The 27,978-nt window shown below is 48.1% G+C and overlaps 1 protein-coding gene across 1 annotated transcript in view; it reads right to left on the bottom strand.

The window, feature by feature from the left end:
* The window catches only part of GPD1 (glycerol-3-phosphate dehydrogenase 1), a 110,505-nt gene that overhangs the window by 67,382 nt on the left and 15,145 nt on the right, over positions 1-27,978 (bottom strand). The window contains exon 2 of the mRNA XM_075337259.1: positions 19,438-19,615. Within this exon, the coding sequence (XP_075193374.1) occupies positions 19,438-19,615 (178 nt within the window). The remainder of the gene's footprint in view (positions 1-19,437; positions 19,616-27,978) is intronic.

Here is a 27,978-nt window from a genome sequence, read left to right as displayed (position 1 = left end):
GACTGCCACCTAGTCAGTCTGTCAGTAGTCCGGTAGTCCAGGAGCTTCAACCCCTGACTACACCGTCACTTCGCACTACTCTCTTCACTTCTGTCACTTTCTGACTCTGGCTCTCGCTCACTGGCCCCTCCAGTCACACCTCAGAACCCCTAGGTGGGCGTCACTATCCGCTTGGCCACGCCCACTGGTGTGTCCCTATTGTGATGGTGGGGTGACTAGGCTTTGCTGGCTGATGTTGTACACCAGGATGGGGTTTGTGTTGGAGGTCAAGGAGGAGGGAATCCTGCACCTGGAAGAGGGGTGCAGTCATCTGTGACACCCTGATTTTGTCAGGGCGTCAGACACACTTCTGGCAGTGGGATTGAGGCACACAGGAGCACTTTATCACATTAAAGAATCCACGTGGTTTATTCAAGCACGTCATAAACCGCTGTTACAGTTCATTTCAACACAATTACAGGAACATGCCTCTATCCTTAGTCTGTTCCAAAAGGGAGTATATCCGCATGGCTTCATACAGCCAGCATCCCAGTGCAGGCATCCCAGCCTTTACTCACTGACCTCTAAGCTATAGCCAAGTGAAAACAAATATGGCGGTCTTCACTTGCTGACACCCAGTCAGCTCACAACCCCCTTCTTCTGGGGTTGCCTATTCAGGAGTCACAGCACACTCCCCACATGATCTCACCATGTGCTCCAGCAGGGCCATTTCCTTCCAGGACCCTGGTAGACAGCCATGTAATCACAACCAGACACCTGATATCCTCCCAGACACACCGCTGGGCGGGAGGTATGTGGATGGTCAGTTCCACGCATCGCTCCTGACCATCTCATGCACTTAGCCCTGAAACATGTTACCAAAAGACATGTGGAACTACAAATTCCAGTGAACACTCCAGGTTCATGGCAGAGGTTCTCTGCGACACATACCGGCCATTTCCAATATTACCGAGTGCCATCTTACAATATCTATCTCTGGTACAGAAAAAAAAAAAAAGTGAAGCAGTTACCAATGGCAACAAAAACTAGGTTTCAGCTTTAACAAAAATGCACTTGTGAAAAAGTGAGAGCTGGAAGCTGGTTGACATTGGCAACACTTTTCACTTTTATTTGTGCCCATTTGGTAAAGGTCTCCCTTACAGTACCAACATGGAGCGCCTAATGGTCCTCAATCATTTCTAATCTAACAATCTGGTGATAAAAAATAGCCTAGGCCCTTGTTGATTGCCAAGTCATTGCCTGATATTTGCAATAAGAGCAGTATCGATAAAAGATATCAGAAAGTGTCCAGAGTTCAGTAATATGAGCAACATGTACATATCTATAATATTTTATTATGCTCACTCTCAGGTCCCGCCAGCTTGCTGCCTCGGGGTAACCGGCGACTCTGCTCTCTCCTTCAAACCACATATCCGAGAACTTTCCACCTTCTGCTGACTCTAACTCAAAGATAAAAGATATTTCCTGGATCCGTACATTCCTTAAAAAAGAATCTACAAAAATACTAGTGTATGCCCTCATCATCTCCCGCGTAGACTACTGCAATCTCTTGCTCTGTGACCTACATTTCTAGCACCCCTCCAATCTATCTTAAACTCTGTTGCCTGAAAAAATCTACCTCTCCCCTTTCTTTTCCCCGGCTTCTCCATTACCAATCCCTTCACTGGCTCCCCATTACCCGAAGACTCCAGTTCAAAACCGTATCCATGACATACAAAGCAATCTACAACCTGTAACTTCCATACATCGGTGACTTATTCTCCCGCAATAACCCTCTTTCCACTGTACTGTCACACAACCAGCTCCGTCCTCACCTACTGTACCCTCATCCATCCCCTGTAGACTGTGAGCTCTCATGGGCAGGGTCCTCTCTCTTCCTATACCAGTCAGTGACTTGTATTGCTCACGAGTATTGTACTTGTTTCCTATTATGTATACCCCTTCCTCACATGTAAAGTGCCATGGAATAAACTATTATACTGTATATTATAGTGAATAAATGGGAATATACAATGATAGAGATTTTTTTTTTTTTTACGTCATGCAAAGGCTTAAAATAGTTGTTTCCAACATTGAAGGATATCACCTATTCACAGGAGGGGCGATACTTGCTAAATCAATTAAATCCAAGCCACTGTGACCAGTGGCGCACCAAAATACATAACTGGCCCCCGGAGCTTGAAGCTTTTGGGTCTCAACGCAAAATCTCCAACAGGGACCCCAACAATCATTGGTCTTTAAATGTATTGTTCTTCCCACATTCACCTTTTAAGCCCCCTAGACCTCAAGGCCCAGGTGTGACTTCCATTACTGCATCCACTGTTGTTACCCCTTGTCTAAGGCCGGATTCACACTTGCGCGAGTCTCGCATCGCATAGCCCAGCACAGCCGCATACTCTCCAGACAGGAGCATCTCAGCTGAATGTATTTCTATGCAACTGACCCGCTCCTGTACGGAGAGTGTGAGGCCGTGCCGGGTGATGCGATGAGAGACTCGCGCGAGTCTCTTGCAAGTGTGAATCCGGCCTAAGGCCCCCTTTGATCTAGACTATAGGCTCCGAAATCCCACTTCACCGCATTTGTTGCCTATAGGATTGCCTGAAAAAGTCATCCTCTGTACTCAACCATCATCAGCAATCCCATGTAGAGAGGTGGTAACTGCACCATCCCAACAGGGCATTTTAAAGCCCTCTTCTCTAGATAAAGGAAATCCCTTAAAATAGTTGTTTTATTCTCTTGTAAAAGTCAGAATATTACAGTCTTTTTAATACAATAAACTATATTTAAAATAGCCGCTCAAAATGAAGATGATTTTCCATGATAAACGGCTGTTTGGCTCACCGCTGCCTCGTGAGAGGTCAAGAGCGGCCAATGACTGAACACTTCTGGATCTATCAATCATTCATGCATTCATTCACTCCGTCCGTGGTACAACATTAGAGCAAACCGAGCAGAACATTGTATTCTGATTGATAAGTAGATTTAATGTATCGAGGGCAAAGGCTGTGTTGCATTAGTGAGCAATAAAATGGTCTTGTTGGTTTTGATAATCTCTCAGTCTCCCTTGAAATGTAATGATTGATCATAACATGCCTTCTTGCCTGGGAATAAAGACGATTATAGAAACCGGTAGATGCATCAGTTTACACTAGACTACCCTATAAGTCCATAAACAAATGAATCAGAGGTAAAGCAAAATTATTATTATTATACCCTTTCATTCCAATCGAACGTTATATTCATGGATCTGCGTGAATGATCCATCATAACATTCCATGCATTAACAAGCTCAAAATTAACAGGCAAGACATATTCTGAATGTTACTAGCATGCTTCAATTAACCTATGGCGCTGTGCTAGAGTTTGTCTCCTTTACTGGAGAGACAATTTGAATATTTCCCAGAGGGGCATTGCAGCTATAAGTCCCCTTACCTGGCAGCCAGACTGGCTTGCAAAGTCTCCTTAAGGAGAATAGTGTTCCCCCGTGGAATTTTAGGGGCATTGCAGCTATAAGTCCCCTTACCTGGCAGCCAGACTGGCTTGCAAAGTCTCCTTAAGGAGAATAGTGTTCCCCCGTGGTCCCCACATAGCTTTCTCATGAGCCAGATCAGACACCCCCATACTTTGCACTGACGAGGGGCAAGCACCCCGAAACACCGTGTCTGCAAATTGGGATTCTGATCTGGCTTATATATCCTGAGTCATATTGCAAAGGATTGTCAAAAATCCACTTGTGACTTTTAGGATCGCTACTTCCAATAGGTGGCGCTGTGCTAGAGTTTGTCTCCTTTACTGGAGAGACAATTTGAATATTTCCCAGAGGGGCATTGCAGCTATAAGTCCCCTTACCTGGCAGCCAGACTGGCTTGCAAAGTCTCCTTAAGGAGAATGGTGTTCCCCCGTGGAATTTTAGGGGCATTGCAGCTATAAGTCCCCTTACCTGGCAGCCAGACTGGCTTGCAAAGTCTCCTTAAGGAGAATAGTGTTCCCCCGTGGTCCCCACATAGCTTTCTCATGAGCCAGATCAGACACCCCCATACTTTGCACTGACGAGGGGCAAGCACCCCGAAACACCGTGTCTGCAAATTGGGATTCTGATCTGGCTTATATATCCTGAGTCATATTGCAAAGGATTGTCAAAAATCCACTTGTGACTTTTAGGATCGCTACTTCCAATAGGTGGCGCTGTGCTAGAGTTTGTCTCCTTTACTGGAGAGACAATTTGAATATTTCCCAGAGGGGCATTGCAGCTATAAGTCCCCTTACCTGGCAGCCAGACTGGCTTGCAAAGTCTCCTTAAGGAGAATAGTGTTCCCCCGTGGAATTTTAGGGGCATTGCAGCTATAAGTCCCCTTACCTGGCAGCCAGACTGGCTTGCAAAGTCTCCTTAAGGAGAATAGTGTTCCCCCGTGGTCCCCACATAGCTTTCTCATGAGCCAGATCAGACACCCCCATACTTTGCACTGACGAGGGGCAAGCACCCCGAAACACCGTGTCTGCAAATTGGGATTCTGATCTGGCTTATATATCCTGAGTCATATTGCAAAGGATTGTCAAAAATCCACTTGTGACTTTTAGGATCGCTACTTCCAATAGGTGGCGCTGTGCTAGAGTTTGTCTCCTTTACTGGAGAGACAATTTGAACATTTCCCAGAGGGGCATTGCAGCTATAAGTCCCCTTACCTGGCAGCCAGACTGGCTTGCAAAGTCTCCTTAAGGAGAATAGTGTTCCCCCGTGGAATTTTAGGGGCATTGCAGCTATAAGTCCCCTTACCTGGCAGCCAGACTGGCTTGCAAAGTCTCCTTAAGGAGAATAGTGTTCCCCCGTGGTCCCCACATAGCTTTCTCATGAGCCAGATCAGACACCCCCATACTTTGCACTGACGAGGGGCAAGCACCCCGAAACACCGTGTCTGCAAATTGGGATTCTGATCTGGCTTATATATCCTGAGTCATATTGCAAAGGATTGTCAAAAATCTACTTGTGACTTTTAGGATCGCTACTTCCAATAGGTGGCGCTGTGCTAGAGTTTGTCTCCTTTACTGGAGAGACAATTTGAATATTTCCCAGAGGGGCATTGCAGCTATAAGTCCCCTTACCTGGCAGCCAGACTGGCTTGCAAAGTCTCCTTAAGGAGAATAGTGTTCCCCCGTGGAATTTTAGGGGCATTGCAGCTATAAGTCCCCTTACCTGGCAGCCAGACTGGCTTGCAAAGTCTCCTTAAGGAGAATAGTGTTCCCCCGTGGTCCCCACATAGCTTTCTCATGAGCCAGATCAGACACCCCCATACTTTGCACTGACGAGGGGCAAGCACCCCGAAACACCGTGTCTGCAAATTGGGATTCTGATCTGGCTTATATATCCTGAGTCATATTGCAAAGGATTGTCAAAAATCCACTTGTGACTTTTAGGATCGCTACTTCCAATAGGTGGCGCTGTGCTAGAGTTTGTCTCCTTTACTGGAGAGACAATTTCAATTAACCTATAACTTGACTTCATGTTCATCAATGAATATTAAATCCCCCGATCACAGAATATTTTATGCAATGTTTTTCCCAATTGATATATATTATACAATGAGATAGGTGAGGTTGACCTTGTCCACCAAGCTCACAACACTAAAAACAAAACAAAAAACGACGACTGACAGTACTTCCTAACAGCCAAGTGTGAACAGGTGCATGCTGAACATGGAATAAACTGACAAAACAGCTGCACTCTGAGACACTAACATATACAGACATTGAATAGAGTAACTTTGACATGTGTTATTGTTAAAGAAATAAAACTGAAAAATGGAGACACTTGGCTCATAAAAACAAGGCCAGTTTTATGTGAGCCCAGCTGCCCATTTCCTTAGCATAGGGCTCTCAAACTCGTCTGGGTATAAGGTCCGCACATAAAGAAAAATAATTGGAGGGGGGGGGGGCAAAGTGACAGTTTCATTAGCACCAATTTGTATTTATTTTTTTTTATATACACTTTGGAGCACTGTTTTTGAACATATAGTCATTTCATTTTTGTATACATTTTATCCTCTTTTGTAATTAATATTGCATTACAATTAGCATCATGCAGTAATTTTGGCCAACATCTTTTAGTAATGTGCCCCATCCTGGTAATGTACCCAGCATTGTCCCCTTTTACTAATTTTCTTATGCTGGTCCTCTTCATGTAGCAATGCCCCCTCTACTGGTCCATCCTGTAGTAATGTCCTCTATTGTGTATAGACACACACACACACACACACATGTAAGAGAGTGAACTATGACAATACAGGGCGAGCATTAGGACCCTGCAGAGTCTGCCTGTCGGTCTGAGCGATAAACAGGAAGTAGTTGTGGAGATCCAGGAAATGCGGAGAGGGAGTTTGGTGTCTATGGCAACGGGTTTTTGAAAACGTGTAGGTGAAGGAATATGGGCCTTAAAAAACGTTGATTGTAAGCCCCGGTTGGTGACCAAGAGACTTGTTGGTGAACAGAGCCAGTGACAGCATCTGAGGAGAGTGAAGGGAAACCGAAATTGCAAAGACAATACCACATCACTGTGTGATAAGCGATCCAGTTGTGCGGACCTGGGTCCAACTGAAAGAGCATCTGAGGAGAAGCTGAGGAGATGTTTCCCTCCCTGACAGAGCAAGTGATTGATGTCCAGTAAGGCCGGGAGTGACTGCGATGAGAGACGGCGTCCGGAGCCATCCCCATTGGAAGGATTCTGACAAGCCCTGGAAAAGAGTGATCCCCAGACTGCGTCCTGAGGCTACAGAATTAAAGTGCTGGACAGGTGACTCTGGCATTGGCTGATAGCTGCCAAACTTTGTTTTCTTTTTCTTTTTTTTGCAATAAGTACTCATTTTTGGCGCCAAAGTTTTATTTTTATTTTTCTGGACTTGCTGCAGCCCACGCGGAAACATACCGGTGTAAAGTTACATTGGAGTTTAATGGTACCATAGGTTGTGAGATACCCGGGTATCCCTGTGATAAGTGTATAGTCATCATTAATTTAGTGTATTGTATTATTATCTGTGATAAGTTATACTCAGTGCGCCATCTCAGAGGTTCCATCAGACCACCCTCACCTAATTTACATCGTCTTTCCAGTTTGATAAGTTTAACGTGTAGGTAAATTTGTTCCGGGTCCCAAATGTGATTTACATATACTGGGATCTCTGAGATTGGTGCATTGATTTTTGGCTAGCGCTTAGTGTGTGAAATTATTAATGGTAATGTTTTTTAAAGGGGATTTTGAGCTTATTATATTCTTCATTTCACCGTAATTTGATCCCCATTTCAGTAAAATACTGTTGTTCATTTCTGCCTCAGTCTCGGTCTGTGACTCACTGGATCTTAACAGGACCTCTGGTCATTACATTTTTGGCGTAGTCGGCAGGATCCAGTGTTTGTCATGGACGGAGGTGGCGAGGGAAGAAATGATCCCACCGCATCAGCAGCCCCGCTGCTGGGTGCGGGTCTTTTGGCAGCCGCGGCGAATGTGGGAGGGCATGTACCGGTAGGAGCTTTACTCCAGCACATGCCGAAATACGACGGGCGTAATATGGCGTTGCAGGATTGGGCAGAGAGGGTCCAGAGTATTCTGCGAATGTGTAATCTGACTCCCGCATTACGAGCAGAACTGGCATTGAACGCACTAGAAGGCGACGCTAGGCGGACGGTGATGGTACGACCTGAGGCTGAGAGAAGTACGTTAGAGAAAATTTTGGTACAGTTAGAGGGGAGTTCTGGAGGCCGGGCCCGTGTGACCCAGCTTCGATCATTTTTCTTTAACCGCCCTCAAAAGGAAAGTGAGTCTCTGATGCAGTACTCTAATACGCTACAGGAAACATTGAATGAAGTGCAGCGACTAGACCCAGGGGCCCTGGGAGCGTTCCGGGAGGTAGACCAATTGCTCCGGGACCAATTCATCACAGGGTTAGCTAACAGGCTCCTTCGGGATAAACTGTATTAGGTGGCCCGGGCTATGCCAGAAATATCTTTCTGGCAGATTTACCAGGCCGCGGTGGAAAGGGAGGCAGAGTCCACTCTGGTAGTTCAAGGGGCTGTGGACAGTACACGGCTGGAGGGAGGCGGAATGCAATTGTCAGGAGCTGAAGGACTGGTAGATGTTGTACAAGCTCTGCGTGCTGAGTTGAAGGAGCTAAAGCTGGAAGTGTCTAAAATCAGAGCTGGGTCGTCCCCTACTCCCCTGGAGAGGCCACCAGCTACACCCTCTGGGATGGCGATTCCCCTGACAGCCGGACCGCCCTCTTTGAATGACTCAAGCCCCCGTCCCCGGGGAGCAGTCACCTGCTGGAGGTGCGGGCGCCGGAGACACATCTCACGATACTGCCGGATGTCCACAGTCCCCGAGACTCCTCCGCCGATGTTAAACTCCCAGCCGCTGCCTTGAGGGGGCAATTCGTAGCGGCCCCCCCCTCACAAAGCCCCCAACGGAATGAGCAAGATTTGTTTGCATGGAGTCCAGTCTTAGAAGCAGAATTTGAAGGACGGAAGATGAATTGCTTGGTTGATACGGGATCTGAATGTACCATTATGCCTCTAGAAGTTTTCGAGAAATACTTCAGTCAACTAGTGGTTCCCGAAGATGGTCGAATGATAAGACTTACTGCCGCTAACAATGGCCAGCTGACGGTGAAAGGGATCGTGTGGATGAGACTGAAAATGTTTGGTCAAGAGCTGGGTCAGAAAGGAGTAGTGCTGGTGGACCACCCCCCTAGAAGAGGGATGGAAGTGACACTGGGAATGAACATTCTGCGAGATCTAAATCATCAGATGTATGCCCGTGAGGGACCCCGTTACTGGACTCGTGCTACAGGTCACCGACCGACACAGAGAATGTTACACCGCCTAGTGCTGAACTGTGATCTGCTGAAAACTGCAGTCTCTGGGGGCCAGGTGGGCCTTGTCCGAGTGCCATCACGGACCACGATTTCACTGGCGCCCCGACAGGAGGAACTCTTGATGTTGCCAGTGGGGGCGGCGCAGAGGCTGAATGGACTTGAGGTATTACTTGAGCCAGCCCCAGAGAAGTCCTCTTGTGCCAAGGTGCATGTGGCCCGGTCTCTGACGATTGTGAAGAATGGACGGGTGCCAGTCAGATGCATTAACGTGTTTGAGGAGGCTATTACCATTCCTGCTGGGACCATCCTAGCTGAACTGTTCGTGCCAGAGGGGGAAGATGCCTGACAAAGCGGTGTTTGAATTGCGGCCAGACCCACAGTCATCCTGGACATATGCGGTCGAAGTAGCAGGGCCTGAATCCCCTACCAAAGAATGGAATGGTCGTGTGATCATGGATCAGATGGGAGTAGATCGTGAGGAACAGACTTCCGTGCAACTAGAACAGTTGGAGAGGGTCGTGTGGGAACATGAAGAGACCTTCTCGCAACATGCAGAAGACTTCGGGTGCTCACCGACGATTGAGCATGAGATTCCCACGGGGGACACCCCTCCCATTAGAGAACGTTATCGTCAGATTCCCCCGACACTTTATCAAGCGGTGAAGGGCATGGTCGCCAGTATGCTCGACAATCAAGTAATACGAGAGAGCCAAAGTCCCTGGGCTGCCCCCGTTGTCCTTGTCCGAAAGAAGGATGGGACCCTCCGATTTTGTGTGGATTATCGGAAATTAAACGCGCACACTGTGCGAGACGCATAACCGTTGCCTCGGATTGAGGAGTCCCTGTCTGCATTAGGACGGGCCAAATACTTTTCAACGTTGGACTTTGCGAGTGGATATTGGCAGGTACCAATGGCTGAGAAAGATCGGGCAAAAACAGCATTTGTTATGCCAATGGGGCTCTATGAATTCAACCGGATGCCGTTCGGACTAAGTAATCCCCGGGGACCTTTCAACGCCTTATGGAACACTGTTTAGGCGACCTGAATTTTGAATCGGTATTGATATATCTAGATGACATCGTGGTGTTCGGAACGTCATTTGAAGACCATCTTGAGAAGTTGCGCCAAGTGCTCCAACGTCTCAGTCGCCATGGCTTAAAGATAAAACCAAAGAAATGTCAACTGTTCAAGAGTCGCATAGATTATCTAGGCCATGTGGTGACTCCCGACGGGGTGTTACCCTCAGTCAGTAAGATCTTAGCAGTACAGGGGTGGGCACCTCCTCAGACTCTACGGGAGGTGCGGGCTTTCTTGGGATTGGCAGGGTACTATCGACGATTTGTGCCCAGGTTTTCACAAGTAGTGGGTCCCCTGAATGAACTTTTAAGAGGGACGGCGCTGGGTCCTCGCAACCGCCCTATCCAATGGGGGCCTCAGCAGCAAAATGCATTTGATGAGGTGAAAGCCGCCCTAACGAGTGCCCCTTTGTTGGCATATGCCAGGTTTGATACCCCTTTCCTGTTGTACACTGACGGTAGTCTTCACGGGTTGGGGGCGGTACTGGCCCAAATTCAGGATGGCCGGGAGCGGGTCATTGCCTATGGCAGCAGGTCTTTAAGGGACACTGAGCGCAATCCGGCTAATTATAGTTCGTTTCGCCTAGAGCTGTTAGCCCTGGTGTGGGCAATGACGGAGCGCTTTGCTGAGTATCTAACGGGAGCTGAGGTGTTGGTCATGACCGATAATAACCCTCTTGCTCACTTAGAGAATGCGAAACTGGGAGCGTTGGAGCAGCGATGGGTCGCTCGCCTTGCTAAGTTTAATTATCAGATTAAGTTTCGCTCGGGGCGAGAAAACGGTAATGCGGACGCATTGTCGAGGGTACCCCTTGGATTTAGGGGAGAAAGCATTGATGACCAGCTCGAGGACACAGAGACCCCTGACTTGGGGCAGGTACCTATCTTCCGCAGTGTGGTACATTCAAGTGGGGTGGCATCAGGGATGCCGTGTGTCCTGGGAAAAACGCCATCAGATTGGGCAAAAGATCAGAACGAGTGTCCAGACATCTCGCGAGTGCGCACCTGGGTACAAAATGGGATTTGGCCGAGTGCAGAGAACAAGGCCCAACTATCCGCAGAAGGAATTCAACTATTGCGACAGTGGGATAAGTTGTGTGTGGAACAGGATCTTTTGTATCGTAAGGTGTATCTGCCATCTGAGCTGCAACACCGGTACCAACTGGTAATCCCTGTAGGGATGGGTCCGATGGTTGCCCGCGAGGCACATGAGAAAGGAGCCCACTTTGGTAGTGAAAAGACACTCCAGTGGTTACAGCGAATCCTCTATTGCCCTGACTTGGGAGGGATGGTAGCGGAGGCATGTCGGCAATGTCGGGTCTGTGGGCTCAGTAAGAGTCCTGAGCAGCGGGCCCCTACTCAAACCATTAAGACGTCTGCCCCCTTGGAATTGCTCATGATTGATTATGTCCTGATAGGATACTCGACGTCTGGGTGCTCCTATTGCTTGGTAATGACAGACCACTTCACTAAATATGCTGTGGTAGTGCCGACAAGAGATCAGACAGCGGAGTCGGCGGCTAAGGCTGTGTGTCGTCATTTTCTCCAAGTGTTTGGGTGTCCGCAAAGGATACACTCAGACCAGGGGGCATGTTTCCAGGGGACACTAATGGAAGAGCTGCGCCGGCTGTATGCATAGCACATTCAAGAACGACACCTTACCACCCCCAAGGAAATGGGGCCTGTGAGCGTTTCAATCGTACCTTGATACAGATGATGAGAACATTAGAGGAAGGGCAGCAGGGCCACTGGCCTGAGTACCTCCCTGAACTAATGTGGGCCTACAACAATCGATTGCATAGCACTACGGGCTATTCGCCACACATGTTGATGTTTGGGAGACCCGGGAGGGATATTGAAGATTTGAACATGCCAGATCCCTCCTCTGATACCCCTCGGACTGCATCTGAATGGGTTCGGGAACACCAGCGGCGACTGAGAGTGGTGCATCAGGTGGTGGGTAATAGACTCAATCAGGTGTCTCATAGGGACACGAGGCCTGTACAGACGGAACCTTTCTCCCCAGGGGATAGAGTGTTGGTGAGGATCAAACGACCGACAGGGAAACTGGCCGATCGATGGGAGGCGACCCCATACCTGATAGAGACGAGTAAACCCCGAGATTCCAGTTTATGAGGTCGAGCCCGTGGGGGCATGGGGGCCCACTCGTAATCTTCACCGTAACATGCTACAACGGTGCTGGTTTGAGGACGTGGCTCCCGTTTCTACGGAACCAGAGGCTGTGTCCCAAGGGTCAGGTACTCCTGATGTTTTTGAGTTTGATGATGAGCCCTCCTCTGCGCCTGTTTATCTCCCCCCTGTGAATGATCTGCACCTGTGTGGAAAGAGTGTTGAGCCGGTGGTATGTCCTTCCGAGGGTGAGGGCTTGAGTCAGCCACCTGACATGAATAATGGGTCACGGGGTGTCGCACTTCAAGAGGGGGCAGCGTCACGCCTTTCCTCTGATGACACTTCTGAAGGGACTCCTGCCCCTTCGGGGACAGAATCCGTTGGGAAGGACCTTCGGAGAACCACTCGACCTACGGCAGGAATACCCCCTCAGCGCTACGCACAGGATGATTTTGAGTGGGGAGGTATGTCGAGGACGCCAACCTCTAGTGGGGTGGCATGTAAGAGAGTGAACTATGACAATACAGGGCGAGCATTAGGACCCTGCAGAGTCTGCCTGTCGGTCTGAGCGATAAACAGGAAGTAGTTGTGGAGATCCAGGAAATGCGGAGAGGGAGTTTGGTGTCCATGGCAACGGGTTTTTGAAAACGTGTAGGTGAAGGAATATGGGCCTTAAAAAAAGTTGATTGTAAGCCCCGGTTGGTGACCAAGAGACTTGTTGGTGAACAGAGCCAGTGACAGCATCTGAGGAGAGTGAAGGGAAACAGAAATTGCAAAGACAATACCACATCACTGTGTGATAAGCGATCCAGTTGTGCGGACCTGGGTCCAACTGAAAGAGCATCTGAGGAGAAGCTGAGGAGATGTTTCCCTCCCTGACAGAGCAAGTGATTGATGTCCAGTAAGGCCGTGAGTGACTGCGATAAGAGAGACGGCGTCCGGTGTCATCCCCATTGGAAGGATTCTGACAAGCCCTGGAAAAGAGTGATCCCCAGACTGCGTCCTGAGGCTACAGAATTAAAGTGCTGGACAGGTGACTCTGGCATTGGCTGATAGCTGCCAAACTTTGTTTTCTTTTTCTTTTTTTTGCAATAAGTACTCATTTTTGGCGCCAAAGTTTTATTTTTATTTTTCTGAACTTGTTGCAGCCCACGCGGAAACACACCGGTGTAAAGTTACATTGGAGTGTAATGGTACCATAGGTTGTGAGATACCCGGGTATCCCTGTGATAAGTGTATAGTCATCATTAACCCCTTCACCCCCGGCCACTAAAACACCCTAATGACCGGGCCATTTTTTGCAATTCTGACCAGTGTCACTTTGACAGGTTATAACTCTGGAACGCTTCAACGGATCCTGGCGATTCTGAGATTGTTTTTTCGTGACATATTGTACTTCATGTCAGTTGTAAATTTAGGCCGATATTTTTTGCGTTTATTTGTGAAAATTTAGGAAATTTGGCAAAAATTTTGAAAATTTCGCAATTTTCAAACTTTGAAAATTTATGCCCATAAATCTGAGAGATATGTCACACAAAATAGTTACTAAATAACATTTCCCACTTGTGTACTTTACATCAGCGCAATTTTCGAAACAAATTTTTTTTCCGTTAGGAAGTTAGAAGGGGTCAAAGGTCATCAGCAATTTCTCATTTTTCCAACAAAATTTACAAAATAATTTTTTTTAGGGACCACATTACATTTGAGGTGACTTTGAGAGGCCTAGGTGACAGAAAATACCCAAAAGTGACCCCATTCTAAAAACTACACCCCTCACACTGCTCAAAACCACATCCAATAAGTTTATTAACCCTTTAGGTGCTTCACAGGAACCAAAGCAATGTGGAAGGAAAAAATGAAAATTTTACTTTTTAACACAAAAATGTTACTTTAGCCATAAAATTTTCATTTTTACAAGGGAGAAAAGAGAAAGTACACAATACAATTTATTGTGCATGTTCTCCTGAGTACGCTGATACCCCATATGTGGTAAAAATCAATTGTTTGGGCGCACGGCAGAGCTCGGAAGGGAAGGAGCGCCATTTGAATTTTTGAACGCAAAATTAGCTGCACTCATTAGCGGACGCCATGTCGGGTTTGAAGACCCCCTGAGGTGCCTAAACAATGGAGCTCCCCCACAAGTGACCCCATTTTGGAAACTAGAGCCCTCAAATAATTGTTCTAGATGTTTGGTGAGCACTTTGAACACCTGGGGGCTTCACAGAAGTTTATAGCGTTGAGCCGTGAAAAGAAAAAAAATTTTTTTTACAACAAAACGGTTGCTTCAACTAGGTAGCTTTTTTTTTCACAAGGGTAACAGGAAAAAATGCACCATAAAATGTATTGTGCATTTTCTCCTGAGTACGCAGATACCTCATATGTGGTGGAAATCAAATGTTTGGACACACAGCAGTGCTCGGAAGGCAAGGAGCGCCATTTGAATTTTTGAGTGCAAAATTAGCTGCACCTGTTAGCGGACGCCATGTCGGGTTTGAAGACCCCCTGAGGTGCCTAAACAATGGAGCTCCCCCACAAGTGACCCCATTTTGGAAACTAGAGCCCTCAAATAATTTTTCTAGATGTTTGGTGAGCACTTTGAACACCTGGGGGCTTCACAGAAGTTTATAGCGTTGAGCCGTGAAAAGAATTTTTTTTTTTTTTTACCACAAAACGGTTGCTTCAACTAGGTAGCTTTTTTTTTCACAAGGCTATCAGGAAAAAATGCACCATAAAATGTATTGTGCATTTTCTCCTGAGTACGCAGATACCTCATATGTGGTGGAAAGTAATTGTTTGGGCGCATGGCGGGGTTCAGAAGAGAAGGAGCGCCATTTGACAGCAAAATTGGTTGCAATCATTAGCGGACGCCATGTCACGTTTGGAGACCCCCTATGGTGCCTAAACAGTGGAGCTCCCCCACAAGTGACACCATTTTGGAAACTAGAGCCCTCAAATAATTTTTCTAGATGTTTGGTGAGCACTTTGAACACCTGGGGGCTTCACAGAAGTTTATAGCGTTGAGCCGTGAAAAGAAATTTTTTTTTTTTTACCACAAAACGGTTGCTTCAACTAGGTAGCTTTTTTTTTCACAAGGGTAACAGGAAAAAATGCACCATAAAACGTATTGTGCAATTTCTCCTGAGTACGCAGATACCTCATATGTGGTGGAAAGTAATTGTTTGAGCGCATGGCGGGGCTCAGAAGAGAAGGAGCGCCATTTGACTTTTCAAACGCACAGACGCAGTGCACTGATCGGTCGCTGCAGGACGCACGGTCGGATGCGATAAAAAAAGCGTCGGGGATACGTAAAAAAAAAAAAAGTCACGCCAAAAATTGACCATGGATGCAGATACGTTATGTGCATCCCTGATCAGCGCTTGGCGGGATGCACGGACGGATGTGATACAAAAAGCGTCGCAAATACGGAAAAAAGTCACGCCAAAAATTGAGCAGGGATGCCGATCCGTTATCTGCATCCCTAATCAGCGCTCGGCGGGACGCACGGACGGATGCGATACAAAAAGCGTCGTGAATACGGAAAAAAGTCACGCCAAAAATTGACCATGGATGCCGATCCGTTATGTGCATCCCTGATCAGCGCTTGGCGGGACGCACGGACGGATGCGATACAAAAAGCGTCGGGGATACGGAAAAAAGTCACGCCAAAAATTGACCATGGATGCCGATCCGTTATCTGCATCCCTGATCAGCGCTTGGCGGGACGCACGGACGGATGAGGTGTAAAAATGGACAGGGGATACGGAAAAAAAAAAAAAAGTTATACTCACAGTACCCACAGGACTAGCAGGAGGATCACTGACCAGAAGAGCTGCAGAGGAACAGATGGCAGAGAGATGGACAGCTTTACAGGAGCAGCAGGCAGATCAGCAGAATGCCCAGGAAGGACCCAGCGATGGACGCAGATGTGATCAGGCCGGTGAAGACAGGTAAGAGGACGTCGGGGGAGAGCAGAGGGGGAGAGGGGGGGGGGTGAGAGCAGAGGGGGGGCTGAGAGCAGAGGGGGGGGGGAGCAGAGGGGGAGGGGGTAGAGCAGAGGGGGAGACCGGAGAGGGAGCTGCAGAAGCAGAACAGAGATAATGGGGGAGGGGGGGGGGGTTGGGGGGAGCAGATCGCGGGGGGGGCACGGCAGGGGCTATCACGGCAGCGCGCAGGGGCACCACGGGAGCGCGCACGGGCTGCAAAGTGAGCACAGTACTCACGTGCAGCAGCGGCGGCGGCAGCAGCAGCGGCGGCGTGGTACCACAAGTACCAGCCACTGCACGCTGCAGACATGTTGGGGGAGGGCTCGCAGCGGCAGGGGGCATATCGCAGCAGGGAGGCAGATGGCAGCAGGGGGCAGATTGCGGCAGGAGGCAGATCGCAGCAGTGGGGCACATCATGGCAGAGGACAGATCGCAGCAGGAAGCAGATTGCAGCAGGGGGGCACATTGTGGCAGGGGGGCAGATCGCAGCAGAGGGGCAGATCGTGGCGGGGAGCAGATCGGGGGGACACATCGGCAGCGGGCAGGGCCATCACAGGAGCGCGCAGGGGCTATCAGGCGCGCAATACTCAAGTGGGGCAGGAGCGGCGATCGGGCGGCGGCAGCAGCGTTGTGTGGTACTACAAGTACCAGCCAGTGCACGCCGCAAACATGCTGGGGGAGGGCTTCCCAAACCAACACAGGCCTGGGGAGGGCGGCCACCTCCAGATCAGACCGCCCCACTGCACACTGATTGGAGTGATTGCGCGTCATAGCACGATCGCTCCAATCAGTGCTGCAGGGGCTGGGGGCGGCATGTTTGAGGTTCACCTATGATATGCTGCAGCAGCTGCGGCATCTCATAGCTGGATCTCACAGGATCGCACTAATTCGGGCATTATTTTTGCCGAAATTAGTGCGATCGATGTGGTTGGCGGTTCAGATTTGAACAGCCAATCACATCGATCGTCGATAGGGGGTGGCGATGCCGCCCCCCCCTGGGGTCAAGCAAAGGTCCCCTGCTGTAGGAAACAGCAGGGGACATCATTTGAAAGCCGTTGCTATGGCCACGGCAATCAAATGAAGTTTAGGCCGTAAAATTACGTCCCTGGTCGTTAAGTCACGTTAAAATAGGACGTAATTTTACGGCCCGCGGTCGTGAAGGGGTTAATTTAGTGTATTGTATTATTATCTGTGATAAGTTATACTCAGTGCCTCATCTCAGAGGTTCCATCAGGCCACCCTCACCTAATTTACATCGTCTTTCCAGTTTGATAAGTTTAACGTGTAGGTAAATTTGTTCCGGGTCCCAAATGTGATTTACATATACTGGGATCTCTGAGATTGGTGCATTGATTTTTGGCTAGCGCTTAGTGTGTGAAATTATTAATGGTAATGTTTTTTAAAGGGGATTTTGAGCTTATTATATTCTTCATTTCACCGTAATTTGATCCCCATTTCAGTAAAATACTGTTGTTCATTTCTGCCTCAGTCTCGGTCTGTGACTCACTGGATCTTAACAGGACCTCTGGTCATTACACACACACACACACACACACACACACACACACACACTTTAAAAAATAAATTCAAAAATTAATAATCTGTCTTCCCCTGGAAATGCTCAGATTATGGCTGGCTGTATATGAGCAGAGAAACTGCACAATCAGTGACTTCCATTATGCTCGTTACTCCAGTTGAGCCCTTTCAGAGCGTCTAACGAGCTCGACTTGACGACCGAGCATTTTAAGGCTTGCCCAGCTCTAGTTATTACACAAATCCGTAATCAGGTAGCGTAATGGGAAGCAATATATACTTCACATAACTATACACACACAGGAGAATAGATTATTACCAGTGTTAAAGGGAACCTGTCATCAGAAATTTGGCTTTCAACCTAAATGTTTCCCCCTCTGCAGCTCGTGGGCTGCATTCTAGCAAGGTTTCTATACTTTTTGTGCCCCCTTTTAAACCAAAATAAATACTTTATAAAACTGTACCTTTCGGTTTGAAAATCTTGTAAATCGTCCATGGGGGCGGGCCGTGTGGCGTCCGTTGCTGTATCTTACGCCGTTTCCCATGCTCCAAATCATTCCTCAGGACGCCGCCCACTGCGTCCGAGGTCCTGTGCACGCCGGGACACCTGGTGACGTGGTCGCAGGCATGAGTGTATGGGCGGCGCTGTGATTGCATCGCAAGTGCCCGCCCATACTCTCGTGCCCGCCCTTTCCCCACTGCCTCCAGCGTTCTGCGCCGGCTCGACGTCACCTCCTTCCCATCGTACCCTGCAGCAGGAAATAGATGGAAGGAGCGGAGCAGGCCACCACAGGAGAAGCAGAGGATCTGAGCAACGTACAGAGGGGAAAGCGTGGCCACGAGAGTATGGGCGCGCACTTGCGATGCAATCACAGCGCCGCCCATACTCTCGTGCGTGCGACCAAGTCACCAGGTGTCCTGGCGCGCACGGGACCTCGGGCGCAGTGGGCGGCGTCCTGAGGGATGATTTGGAGCATGGGGGACGGCGTAAGATACAGCAACGGACGCCACACGGCCCGCCCCCATGGTCGATTTACAAGATTTTCAAACCGAAAAGGTGCAGTTTTATAAAGTATTTATTTTGGTTTAAAAGGGGGCACAAAAAGTATAGAAACCTTACTAGAATGCAGCCCACGAGCTGCAGAGGGGGAAAACATTTAGGTTGAAAGCCAAATTTCTGATGACAGGTTCCCTTTAAGGGAGCTTTACACGCTATGATATCGTTAATGTTTTATCGTCGGGGTCACATTGTTAGTGACGCACATCCGGCGTCATTAACGATATCGCAGCGTGTGACACTGACCAGCGACCTTAAGCAACCTCAAAAATGGTGAAAATCGTTCAACATGGAGAGGTCGTCCCAAACTTAAAAATCGGTACGGGTTGTTCATCCATGTTGTTCATCGCTCATGCGGCAGCACATATCGTTATGTGTGATGCCGCAGGAGCAAGGAACGTCTCCTTACCTGCCGCCGGCCACAATGCGGAAGGAAGGAGGTGGGCGGGATGCTCATCTCTGCCCCTCCGCTTTGATTGGCCGGCCGCTTAGTGACGTCGCGGTGACACTGAACATCCCTCCCCCTTGAGGGAGGGATTGTTCGACAGTCACAGCGACGACGCTGACCAGGTAAGTGCGTGTGACGCTGCCGTAGCGATAATGTTCGCTGCGGCAGCGATCACACAATATAGCATGTGCGACGGGGGCAGGTGCTTACAGGCTCGATATCGCTAGAAATTGCTAGCTATATCGTAGTGTGTAAAGCCACCTTTAGTGGACAGGGATTGAAACAATTGATAGAAAAAAAAAAGAAAAAAAAAAAAAAAAATTCAAAAACACAATGAAATGCATACTTACAAATGTTGGCTGGAAGTTTGTGCCCAGGGAGATATTTCACATTTTCATGTTCGGTGTTGATTATCTCAGTCAGTTTCTTTCCTGATATTAGCTCCTCAAATACCCACATGTTCACTACATTATCAAACTGAGGAAGCCGAGCCGCATTCTCCCCGACAATCTTCGCAATGGCAGATCCCCTGTGCAAACATGAATAGGTTAATCAAGGCAAAAGCCCATAGATGAACAAATATTACAACTCAAAAAGGCACAATTCTTCTGTCGTGATGACAGAGAGGGAAGAAAATCTACTCAATTGTTCTGCACCCGTCACCCTCATGGTGCCATGTGTATATACAAACACTATACTAAGCACACTATGTTCCGGGCCATGCAATGTAACAGGTGATGTTTTGAGACTGTTAAAGTGAAGGTCATTCTTGCCTGGCCATTTTTTTTTCTTTTTCCCCAAGAAACTCATTAAAAAGAAAAAAAAAGTTACAGAACGGCAACATTTTTTTATTACTGAAATGGTAAACAGATTTATAAAGATTATACATAGTACATGTCTAGACCTCAATATACACTGATAAAACCTCATCAGTATTAGCTTTGAGCTATAAAATAATAATTATTAATCAGGATGATTTTAAAATTTTGTTATACACGTTTCTTTTGTGTATTGGAACACAACACACACACACACACACACACAGGCCACACACACACAGGCCTCACACACACACACACACACACACACACACACAGGCCTCACACACACACACACACACACACACAGGCCTCACACACACACACACACACACACACACACACACGACAAAAACTGTTGCCACCCTCAACTGAATATTTAATTGAGTACCATTTGGAATAGATAACTGCAATCAATCGATTCCTACTACCATCATCAACAACCTTCTTACACCTCTCAACTGGAATATTGGACTCTTCTCTTAAACTGCTCCAGGTCTCATATTTGAAGCGCCTTCTCCCAATAGCAAGTTTAAAGATCTCTTTACAAGTGTTCAATGGGATTTATTTCCAGACTTCTTGCTGCCACTTAAGAACTCTCAGAGCTTTGTTTCAATCCATTTCTGGGGGCTTCTTGAAGTATGTGCTTGGAATCATTGTCATGATGGAAGACCCATGACTTAGGACATAAACCCAGCTGACACTGGGCACTATATCCTTTGGATATCTTCATATTTCATGATCTCTTGCATACAGTCAAGACTTCCAGTGGCAGAGGCAGCAAAACAACCCCAAAACATCTTTAACTCACCACCATATGTGACTGTAGGTATAGTGTTCTTTTCTTTGCAGGCCTCATTCTGTTTTGGTAAAACAGTTGAAAGATATGTTTTACAAAAAAAAACAAAACAAAAAACTCCAACTTGGTCTCATCTGTCCACAAGACGCTCTCTCAGAATGATTTGGCTTACTCATGTACATTTTGTACATTTTAGCAAACTAAAGTCTATGTTCTGTGTGAGCAGTGTGGTCCTTCTTGGGTCTGACTCGCCCACCCCAGGGCTATGGGACACCCGGTGCCGGGCCGGACTAGTCCGGTGGTAGTCAGTGGTGGCTGGGCCCGGCTCCGTGGCCCTGGTGGGTGTCAGGATAATATGTGGCTAGATGAAGTTTGTGTTCGTGACGCCACCTGTGGTATGCGGCTATGAAGCCGCCGCTGCTGTATGAGGCCTCCGGGGGATGTTATAGCAACAATGGTGGTACTGCTCCCCACAGGTGGAGCAATGCCCGGGGCACTGTTGGTGCTTGTGAGTGTCTATGCAGATGAAATAACAGAGGCAACTTCAAGGGTGCAGTTCAAGTTCTTTACTCACAATTCTTGTCGGGCCCAGGGCCCTTGGACTGCGGGGGGGGGGGGGGGGGGGGGGGGGGGGGGGGGGGGGGGGGGGGGGGGGGGGGGGGGGGACCACTGTCAGGGACCTCCGCCGTTTCTGGTGATTCTGAGAGTAAAAGCCGGTACCCTTCTCTTTAGTGTCTCTATCTTCTGCTGTCTTCCCTTAAGCCTTGCCTTTGATAGGATAAACCTGGCTTGGCCTCCACTACAGCCTCCAGGCTGGGGGGGGGGGGGGGGGGGGGGGGGGGGGGGGACACCTGTCGGCTGATTACCCCTTTTCTGGAAGGTCTGCTATGGGTTCTGGCCCGGGGAGTTTACAACATTCCCTGGGCCTCGGTTTTTACTGTTTGGAGATGATCTTTGCACTCCTCCAGTCTCTAGGGACCATTCCCTGTGGCAGCTTGATCCTCCACCGATGTTCTTGTGGAACAGGCCACCGCAGCTCTAAACTGCCCTGGACAGCTCTACAGACTACCCGTGGCTGGGATCCCTTCTGTTCTCTGCTTGTGTCACCTGGACCCTCCAAGTCCCAGGATCTTCACCAGGAAGCGTCTCTTTCTGTTTCTCAGCTCCTGACTGACTTGGAGCCTTCTTTCCTTTCTCTTCTCCTCCTTGCCTGCCTCCAGCAGGCCTCCTTCTCCTTCCCCTCCCTCTCTTCGACTAACAGTACAGTATGATACTGCTACAGCGGCAGCGCCGCAACTTCCGGGTCACACGCTCCGGTCACATGACAGCATGTGACCGGCGCTTGCTGCGCTGCCAGTGTGCTGTATGCACACTGTACTGGCGTGCGCCACATCCGTCAAACCGGCGAAAAGCGGATATGTATACCCGGCCTAACACTGATGCACCCTGAGCCTGCAGGACCGCTAAAATGTCTTTGGAACTTGATTGAAGCTGCTTATCCACCATCTGGACTATCCTGTGTTGCAATCTTTTATCAATTTTTCTCTGTCGTCTACATTCAGGGAGATTAGCAATAGTGCCAGGACTTGTAAACTTCTTTGATTATGTTGACTACCACGTGGATAAAGGAACATCAAGATCTCTGAAGATGGACTTGTAACCTTGACATTGTTGATATTTTTCAACAATTTTGATTCACAAGTCCTTAGACAGTTCTCTTCTCCCCTTTCTGTTCTCCATGCTTAGTGGCAAACAGACACAGAATGCAAAGATTGCATCAACATCTCCCATTTTTATTTCATTTCAGGTGCCATTTAAATGTTGCCCGAACCGGTTATTGGCAAAGGGGAGTTTGAACGAGCATCACAATGCTTGAAACAAAGTTGTTTACCCACAATTTGAAAGTGACAATTTTGTCCTGCACATTTTTTTGTGTTAACGGTACAGTTAGGTCCAGAAATATTTGGACAGTGACACAATTTTCGCGAGTTGGGCTCTGCATGCCACCACATTGGATTTGAAATGAAACCTCTACAACAGAATTCAAGTAAAAGAAACAAGAACTGGAGCTTACAAAGGCTGTTCGTGGTAAAACATCAAAAAGCTTTATTATATATAAATTTTTTAAAATTGGGTTTCAATCATTACAAAAAATAAAAGGTGCTAATAGCGGACAAGGTGAAATACCACATGTAAGTGGGGGAGCAAAGGTGACAAACACCCCAAGTGGGGAGGTAATCTTAGCAGGGACAAAAAGTAATGAATAGTCATTGATGGCTGGCTAACAAATATGGCGCCTCTGTCCTGACAAGGGTATGTAAAAACGTATAGCCGAATCGGCATCAGACTGTTAGACAGGGCAGAGGCACCAGAGACCAGACCAATCACATAAAGAAGATCCAGTAACAATCCCATAACTTACACATGGCCAAGAGGGTGATCACCAGAGCGTCCCACACCAGTGAGAGGAGCCTTCCTACGCGCGTTTCGCACGGGTTACATCTGGCTTCATCAGGGAAGGTGTACGGCAAATGCCGTTCAAGGACCTTAAATGAGAGGTCACATGACCTCATTGGGCAGACCAGGACCTGGAGAATGTGTCCCGACCAATCGGATCCCGCTAGCACGCACGCGCGCCGCGCGCGCCAGCATCACACGCCCCACAGCCGTCCAATGCGAGAGGAGGCCCGGAGCACAGTAACTCTGTGCTCCAAGGCCACCCCCACCCATCAAAAGGACGGCAAGGGGCGGCAAGGCCAGCGAGCGGCGCGCATGGGGCATGGGGATCAGAGGGCGGGACACAGCTCCCAGCCAGAGCCCGTCAATCAGCCGGTCGGGTTGCCATGACGGCGCGCAAACAACGCGCGGCGAAAATCCACACCAAGTCCCCGGCAGTCCAGCGAGGAGGGACGCAGCGGGCCCCCGGCCCAGGGGTCCACAGCATCCCCCCCCCACCCAAAGGGGACGCCGGGCAGACAGTGGGGACAAATCACCGCGCGGTGGAAGCGCGCACAGCAACCAGAGGGCGGGATGGGCAGGTGCTGGGAAAATGTAAAAAAGCCGAAGCGGGCAATAAATAAATACCCATGCCATCCCATAGACAATACTACGATGGCATGGATAACAATGACATCAACAACAAACAATACACAGAACGAAAAACAGGGGACCTTGTTATGAAGAAGTCTTCTTAAGTGACAGTGCATCCATATCATAGGGGAATCATATTAGAACAATTTTCCAAAACCGATGTCAGGTCCAAGTCAACATGCAAACCACAATGGATTATCAATGTAACAAGGTCCTATGAAGGCAAAAGGAATGAATTTAGAACACTGGAAATAAGTGATGGGGACAAAAGAAACCAATTAAAAAATTGTGATTAAAAAATACCCTAAATTAAAAAAGGAAAGAATGGTGCAGTATATAGAAAAAAGTTCCTCATAAGAAAGGGCAAAGTTTAGAGCCTCATTAAGGCCCTTTGGTGTTACTGTGTCCAAAATGGTAATCCATTTTAGTTCACGTTGGACCAAAAGTTTTTTAACATTCCCCCCCCCTTATCCCACAGTGAATCACGTCTATACCCCTGACCATGAAAGATCTAGGGTTGCATCCATGGACCAACTTAAAGTGGCGCGGGATAGTTTTTAATTCTGCCACATTGGTCACTGTGGTTGCCGCCCGAATATCCCTCACATGCTCCCTTACTCTTACTCTTAATTCCCTTGACGTCATACCAATATAGATCTCTTTACAATCGCATGTTGCATGATAGATGACGTTGATGGTAGTACAAGGAAATGTGTTCTTTTATAGAGAAGTTTTTCATTCCATCACTGGCATGAAAGGAGGAGCAGCGAGAGATATTCGGGCAGGAAACACAGCGGCCACAAGGGAAGCAACCTTTAATAGGTCCAGACGAGCCAAATGGACTACTGGTCACAGGTGGTATATAATGACTTTTGACCAAGTAGTCCTTGAGGCTTCTACACCGTCTGGCGGTCATCAGAGGTACAGGGGTAGACGTGACTTCAAGGTGGGATCCGATTGAAGGATCGGCCAAAATTTGGTTAGAATTTCCCTCATCTCCTGCCATTTGGCATTAAATGTGGAGATGAACCTTATATTTTCCACAGGCTTGGTTTCACCTCTCCTCCCGTGTAACAGATCATCCCTAGACACCGATCTTGCTCTCTGGTAAGCTTGTTTCAAAGTACGGTTACCATAACCTCTGTTTTTAAACCTCATCCTCAAATCATCTGCCTGCTGTTTAAAAACGTTGTCCTGAGAGCAGAGTCGTCTCACCCTGAGATATTGACCAATTGGGATGGCGCGTACAGTGGCGTTGGTATGGGCAGAGGTGGCATGGAGCAAGGCGTTCACAGACGTCGGTTTTCTGTACACATCAGTCTGTAAAGCCCCAAACTCATCTGCAGTAATCTTGATGTCCAAAAACTCAACTCCACTGTCGCTGAAGCTATATGTCAATTTGATGTTATAATTGTTTGTGTTGAGCTGGTCCATGAAAAGCCTGAGTTGAGAGATGGTACCCTGCCAGATGATCAGTAGATCATCAATGTATCTCACCCACATAGACACCATGGGGGCGGCCCATGCACCTCCGTCAACAAACAAACCCCTCTCCCAAAAACCGAGAAAGAGGTTTGCGTATGAAGGTGCACAGGCCGCGCCCATAGCGGTCCCCCGCCTCTGCAGGTAGAATCTATCCTTGAAGACGAAGAAGTTGTGGGTGAGTACATAGTCAAGAAGTTCAAGGACCAGTTCACAAATTCGTCCATCCCAATTGCTCATGCTCAAAAAGAAACGAGCTGCTCTCAGGCCATCGTCATGGCTGATACACGTATATAAAGACTCTATATCAGCCACCACCAAGAGGGTCCCTGGGTCCACATGAACCCCATCAAGTCTATTAAGAACCTCGGTCGTGTCCCTAACGTAGGATGGAAGGGTCTCCACCAAAGGTTTTAAATAATAGTCAATAAATTGACAGATGGGACTACATAACCCCTCCATCCCTGAAACGATGGGCCGACCGGGTGGATTGATGGGGTCCTTGTGGACCTTGGGCAACAAGTAAAAAGTTGGAATTTTAGGATACTTCACAAATAACCGATGAGGGAAATGGCAGGAGATGAGGGAAATTCTAACCAAATTTTGGCCGATCCTTCAATCGGATCCCACCTTGAAGTCACGTCTACCCCCTGTACCTCTGATGACCGCCAGACGGTGTAGAAGCCTCAAGGACTACTTGGTCAAAAGTCATTATATACCACCTGTGACCAGTAGTCCATTTGGCTCGTCTGGACCTATTAAAAGGTTGCTTCCCTTGTGGCCGTTGTGTTTCCTGCCCGAATATCTCTCGCTGCTCCTCCTTTCATGCCAGTGATGGAATGAAAAACTTCTCTATAAAAGAACACATTTCCTGTACTACCATCAACGTCATCTATCATGCAACATGCGATTGTAATAAGATCTATATTGGTATGACGTCAAGGGAATTAAGAGTAAGAGTAAGGGAGCATGTGAGGGATATTCGGGCGGCAACCACAGTGACCAATGTGGCAGAATTAAAAACTATCCCGCGCCACTTTAAGTTGGTCCATGGATGCAACCCTAGATCTTTCATGGTCAGGGGTATAGACGTGATTCACTGTGGGATAAGGGGGGGGAATGTTAAAAAACTTTTGGCCCAACGTGAACTAAAATGGATTACCATTTTGGACACAGTAACACCAAAGGGCCTTAATGAGGCTCTAAACTTTGCCCCTTTCTTATGAGGAACTTTTTTCTATGTACTGCACCATTCCTTTCCTTTTTTAATTTAGGGTATTTTTTAATCACAATTTTTTAATTGGTTTCTTTTGTCCCCATCACTTATTTCCAGTGTTCTAAATTCATTCCTTTTGCCTTCAAAGGACCTTGTTACATTGATAATCCATTGTGGTTTGCATGTTGGACTTGGACCTGACATCGGTTTTGGAAAATTGTTCTAATATGATTCCCCTATGATATGGATGCACTGTCACTTTAAGAAGACTTCTTCATAACAATTCCCCTGTTTTTTCGTTCTGTGTATTGTTTGTTGTTGATGTCATTGTTATCCATGCCATCGTAGTATTGTCTATGGGATGGCATGGGTATTTATTTATTGCCCACTTCGGCTTTTTTACATTTTCCCAGCCACCTGCCCGTCCCGCCCTCTGGTTGCTGTGCGCGCTTCCACCGCGCGGTGATTTGTCCCCACTGTCTGCCCGGCAACCCTTTGGGTGGGGGGGGATGCTGTGGACCTCTGGGCCCGGGGGCCCGCTGCGTCCCTCCTCGCTGGACTGCCGGGGACTTGGTGTGGATTTTCGCCGCGCGTTGTTTGCGCGCCGTCATGGCAACCCGACCGGCTGATTGACGGGCTCTGGCTGGGAGCTGTGTCCCGCCCTCTGATCCCCGTGCCCCATGCGCGCCGCTCGCTGGCCTTGCCCGCCCCTTGGCCGTCCTTTTGATGGGTGGGGGTGGCCTTGGAGCACAGAGTTACTGTGCTCCGGGCCTCCTCTCCCATTGGACGGCTGTGGGGCGTGTGATGCCGGGCGCGCGGCACGCGTGCGTGCTAGCGGGGATCCGATTGGTCGGGACACATTCTCCAGGTCCTGGTCTGCCCAATGAGGTCATGTGACCTCTCATTTAAGGTCCTTGAACGGCATTTGCCGTACACCTTCCCTGATGAAGCCAGATGTAACCCGTGCGAAACGCGCGTAGGAAGGCTCCTCTCACTGGTGTGGGACGCTCTGGTGATCACCCTCTTGGCCATGTGTAAGTTATGGGATTGTTACTGGATCTTCTTTATGTGATTGGTCTGGTCTCTGGTGCCTCTGCCCTGTCTAACAGTCTGATGCCGATTCGGCTATACGTTTTTACATACCTTGTCAGGACAGAGGCGCCATATTTGTTAGCCAGCCATCAATGACTATTCATTACTTTTTGTCCCTGCTAAGATTACCTCCCCACTTGGGGTGTTTGTCACCTTTGCTCCCCCACTTACATGTGGTATTTCACCTTGTCCGCTATTAGCACCTTTATTTTTTGTAATGATTGAAACCCAATTTTAAAAAATTTATATATAATAAAGCTTTTTGATGTTTGGAGTGGCGTTGATTCTGACGCGAGATGTGCTTTGGTTCAATGTTTTTGTGTCTCAACAGAATTCAAGTGCAGATTGTAACGTTTAATTTGAAGGTTTGAACAAAAATATCTGATAGAAATTGT

This window comes from Anomaloglossus baeobatrachus, chromosome 2 (genome assembly GCF_048569485.1).
Source record: "Anomaloglossus baeobatrachus isolate aAnoBae1 chromosome 2, aAnoBae1.hap1, whole genome shotgun sequence".
NCBI classification, from domain to species: Eukaryota; Metazoa; Chordata; class Amphibia; order Anura; family Aromobatidae; genus Anomaloglossus; species Anomaloglossus baeobatrachus.
This window is presented reverse-complemented; position numbering and strand designations above follow the sequence as displayed.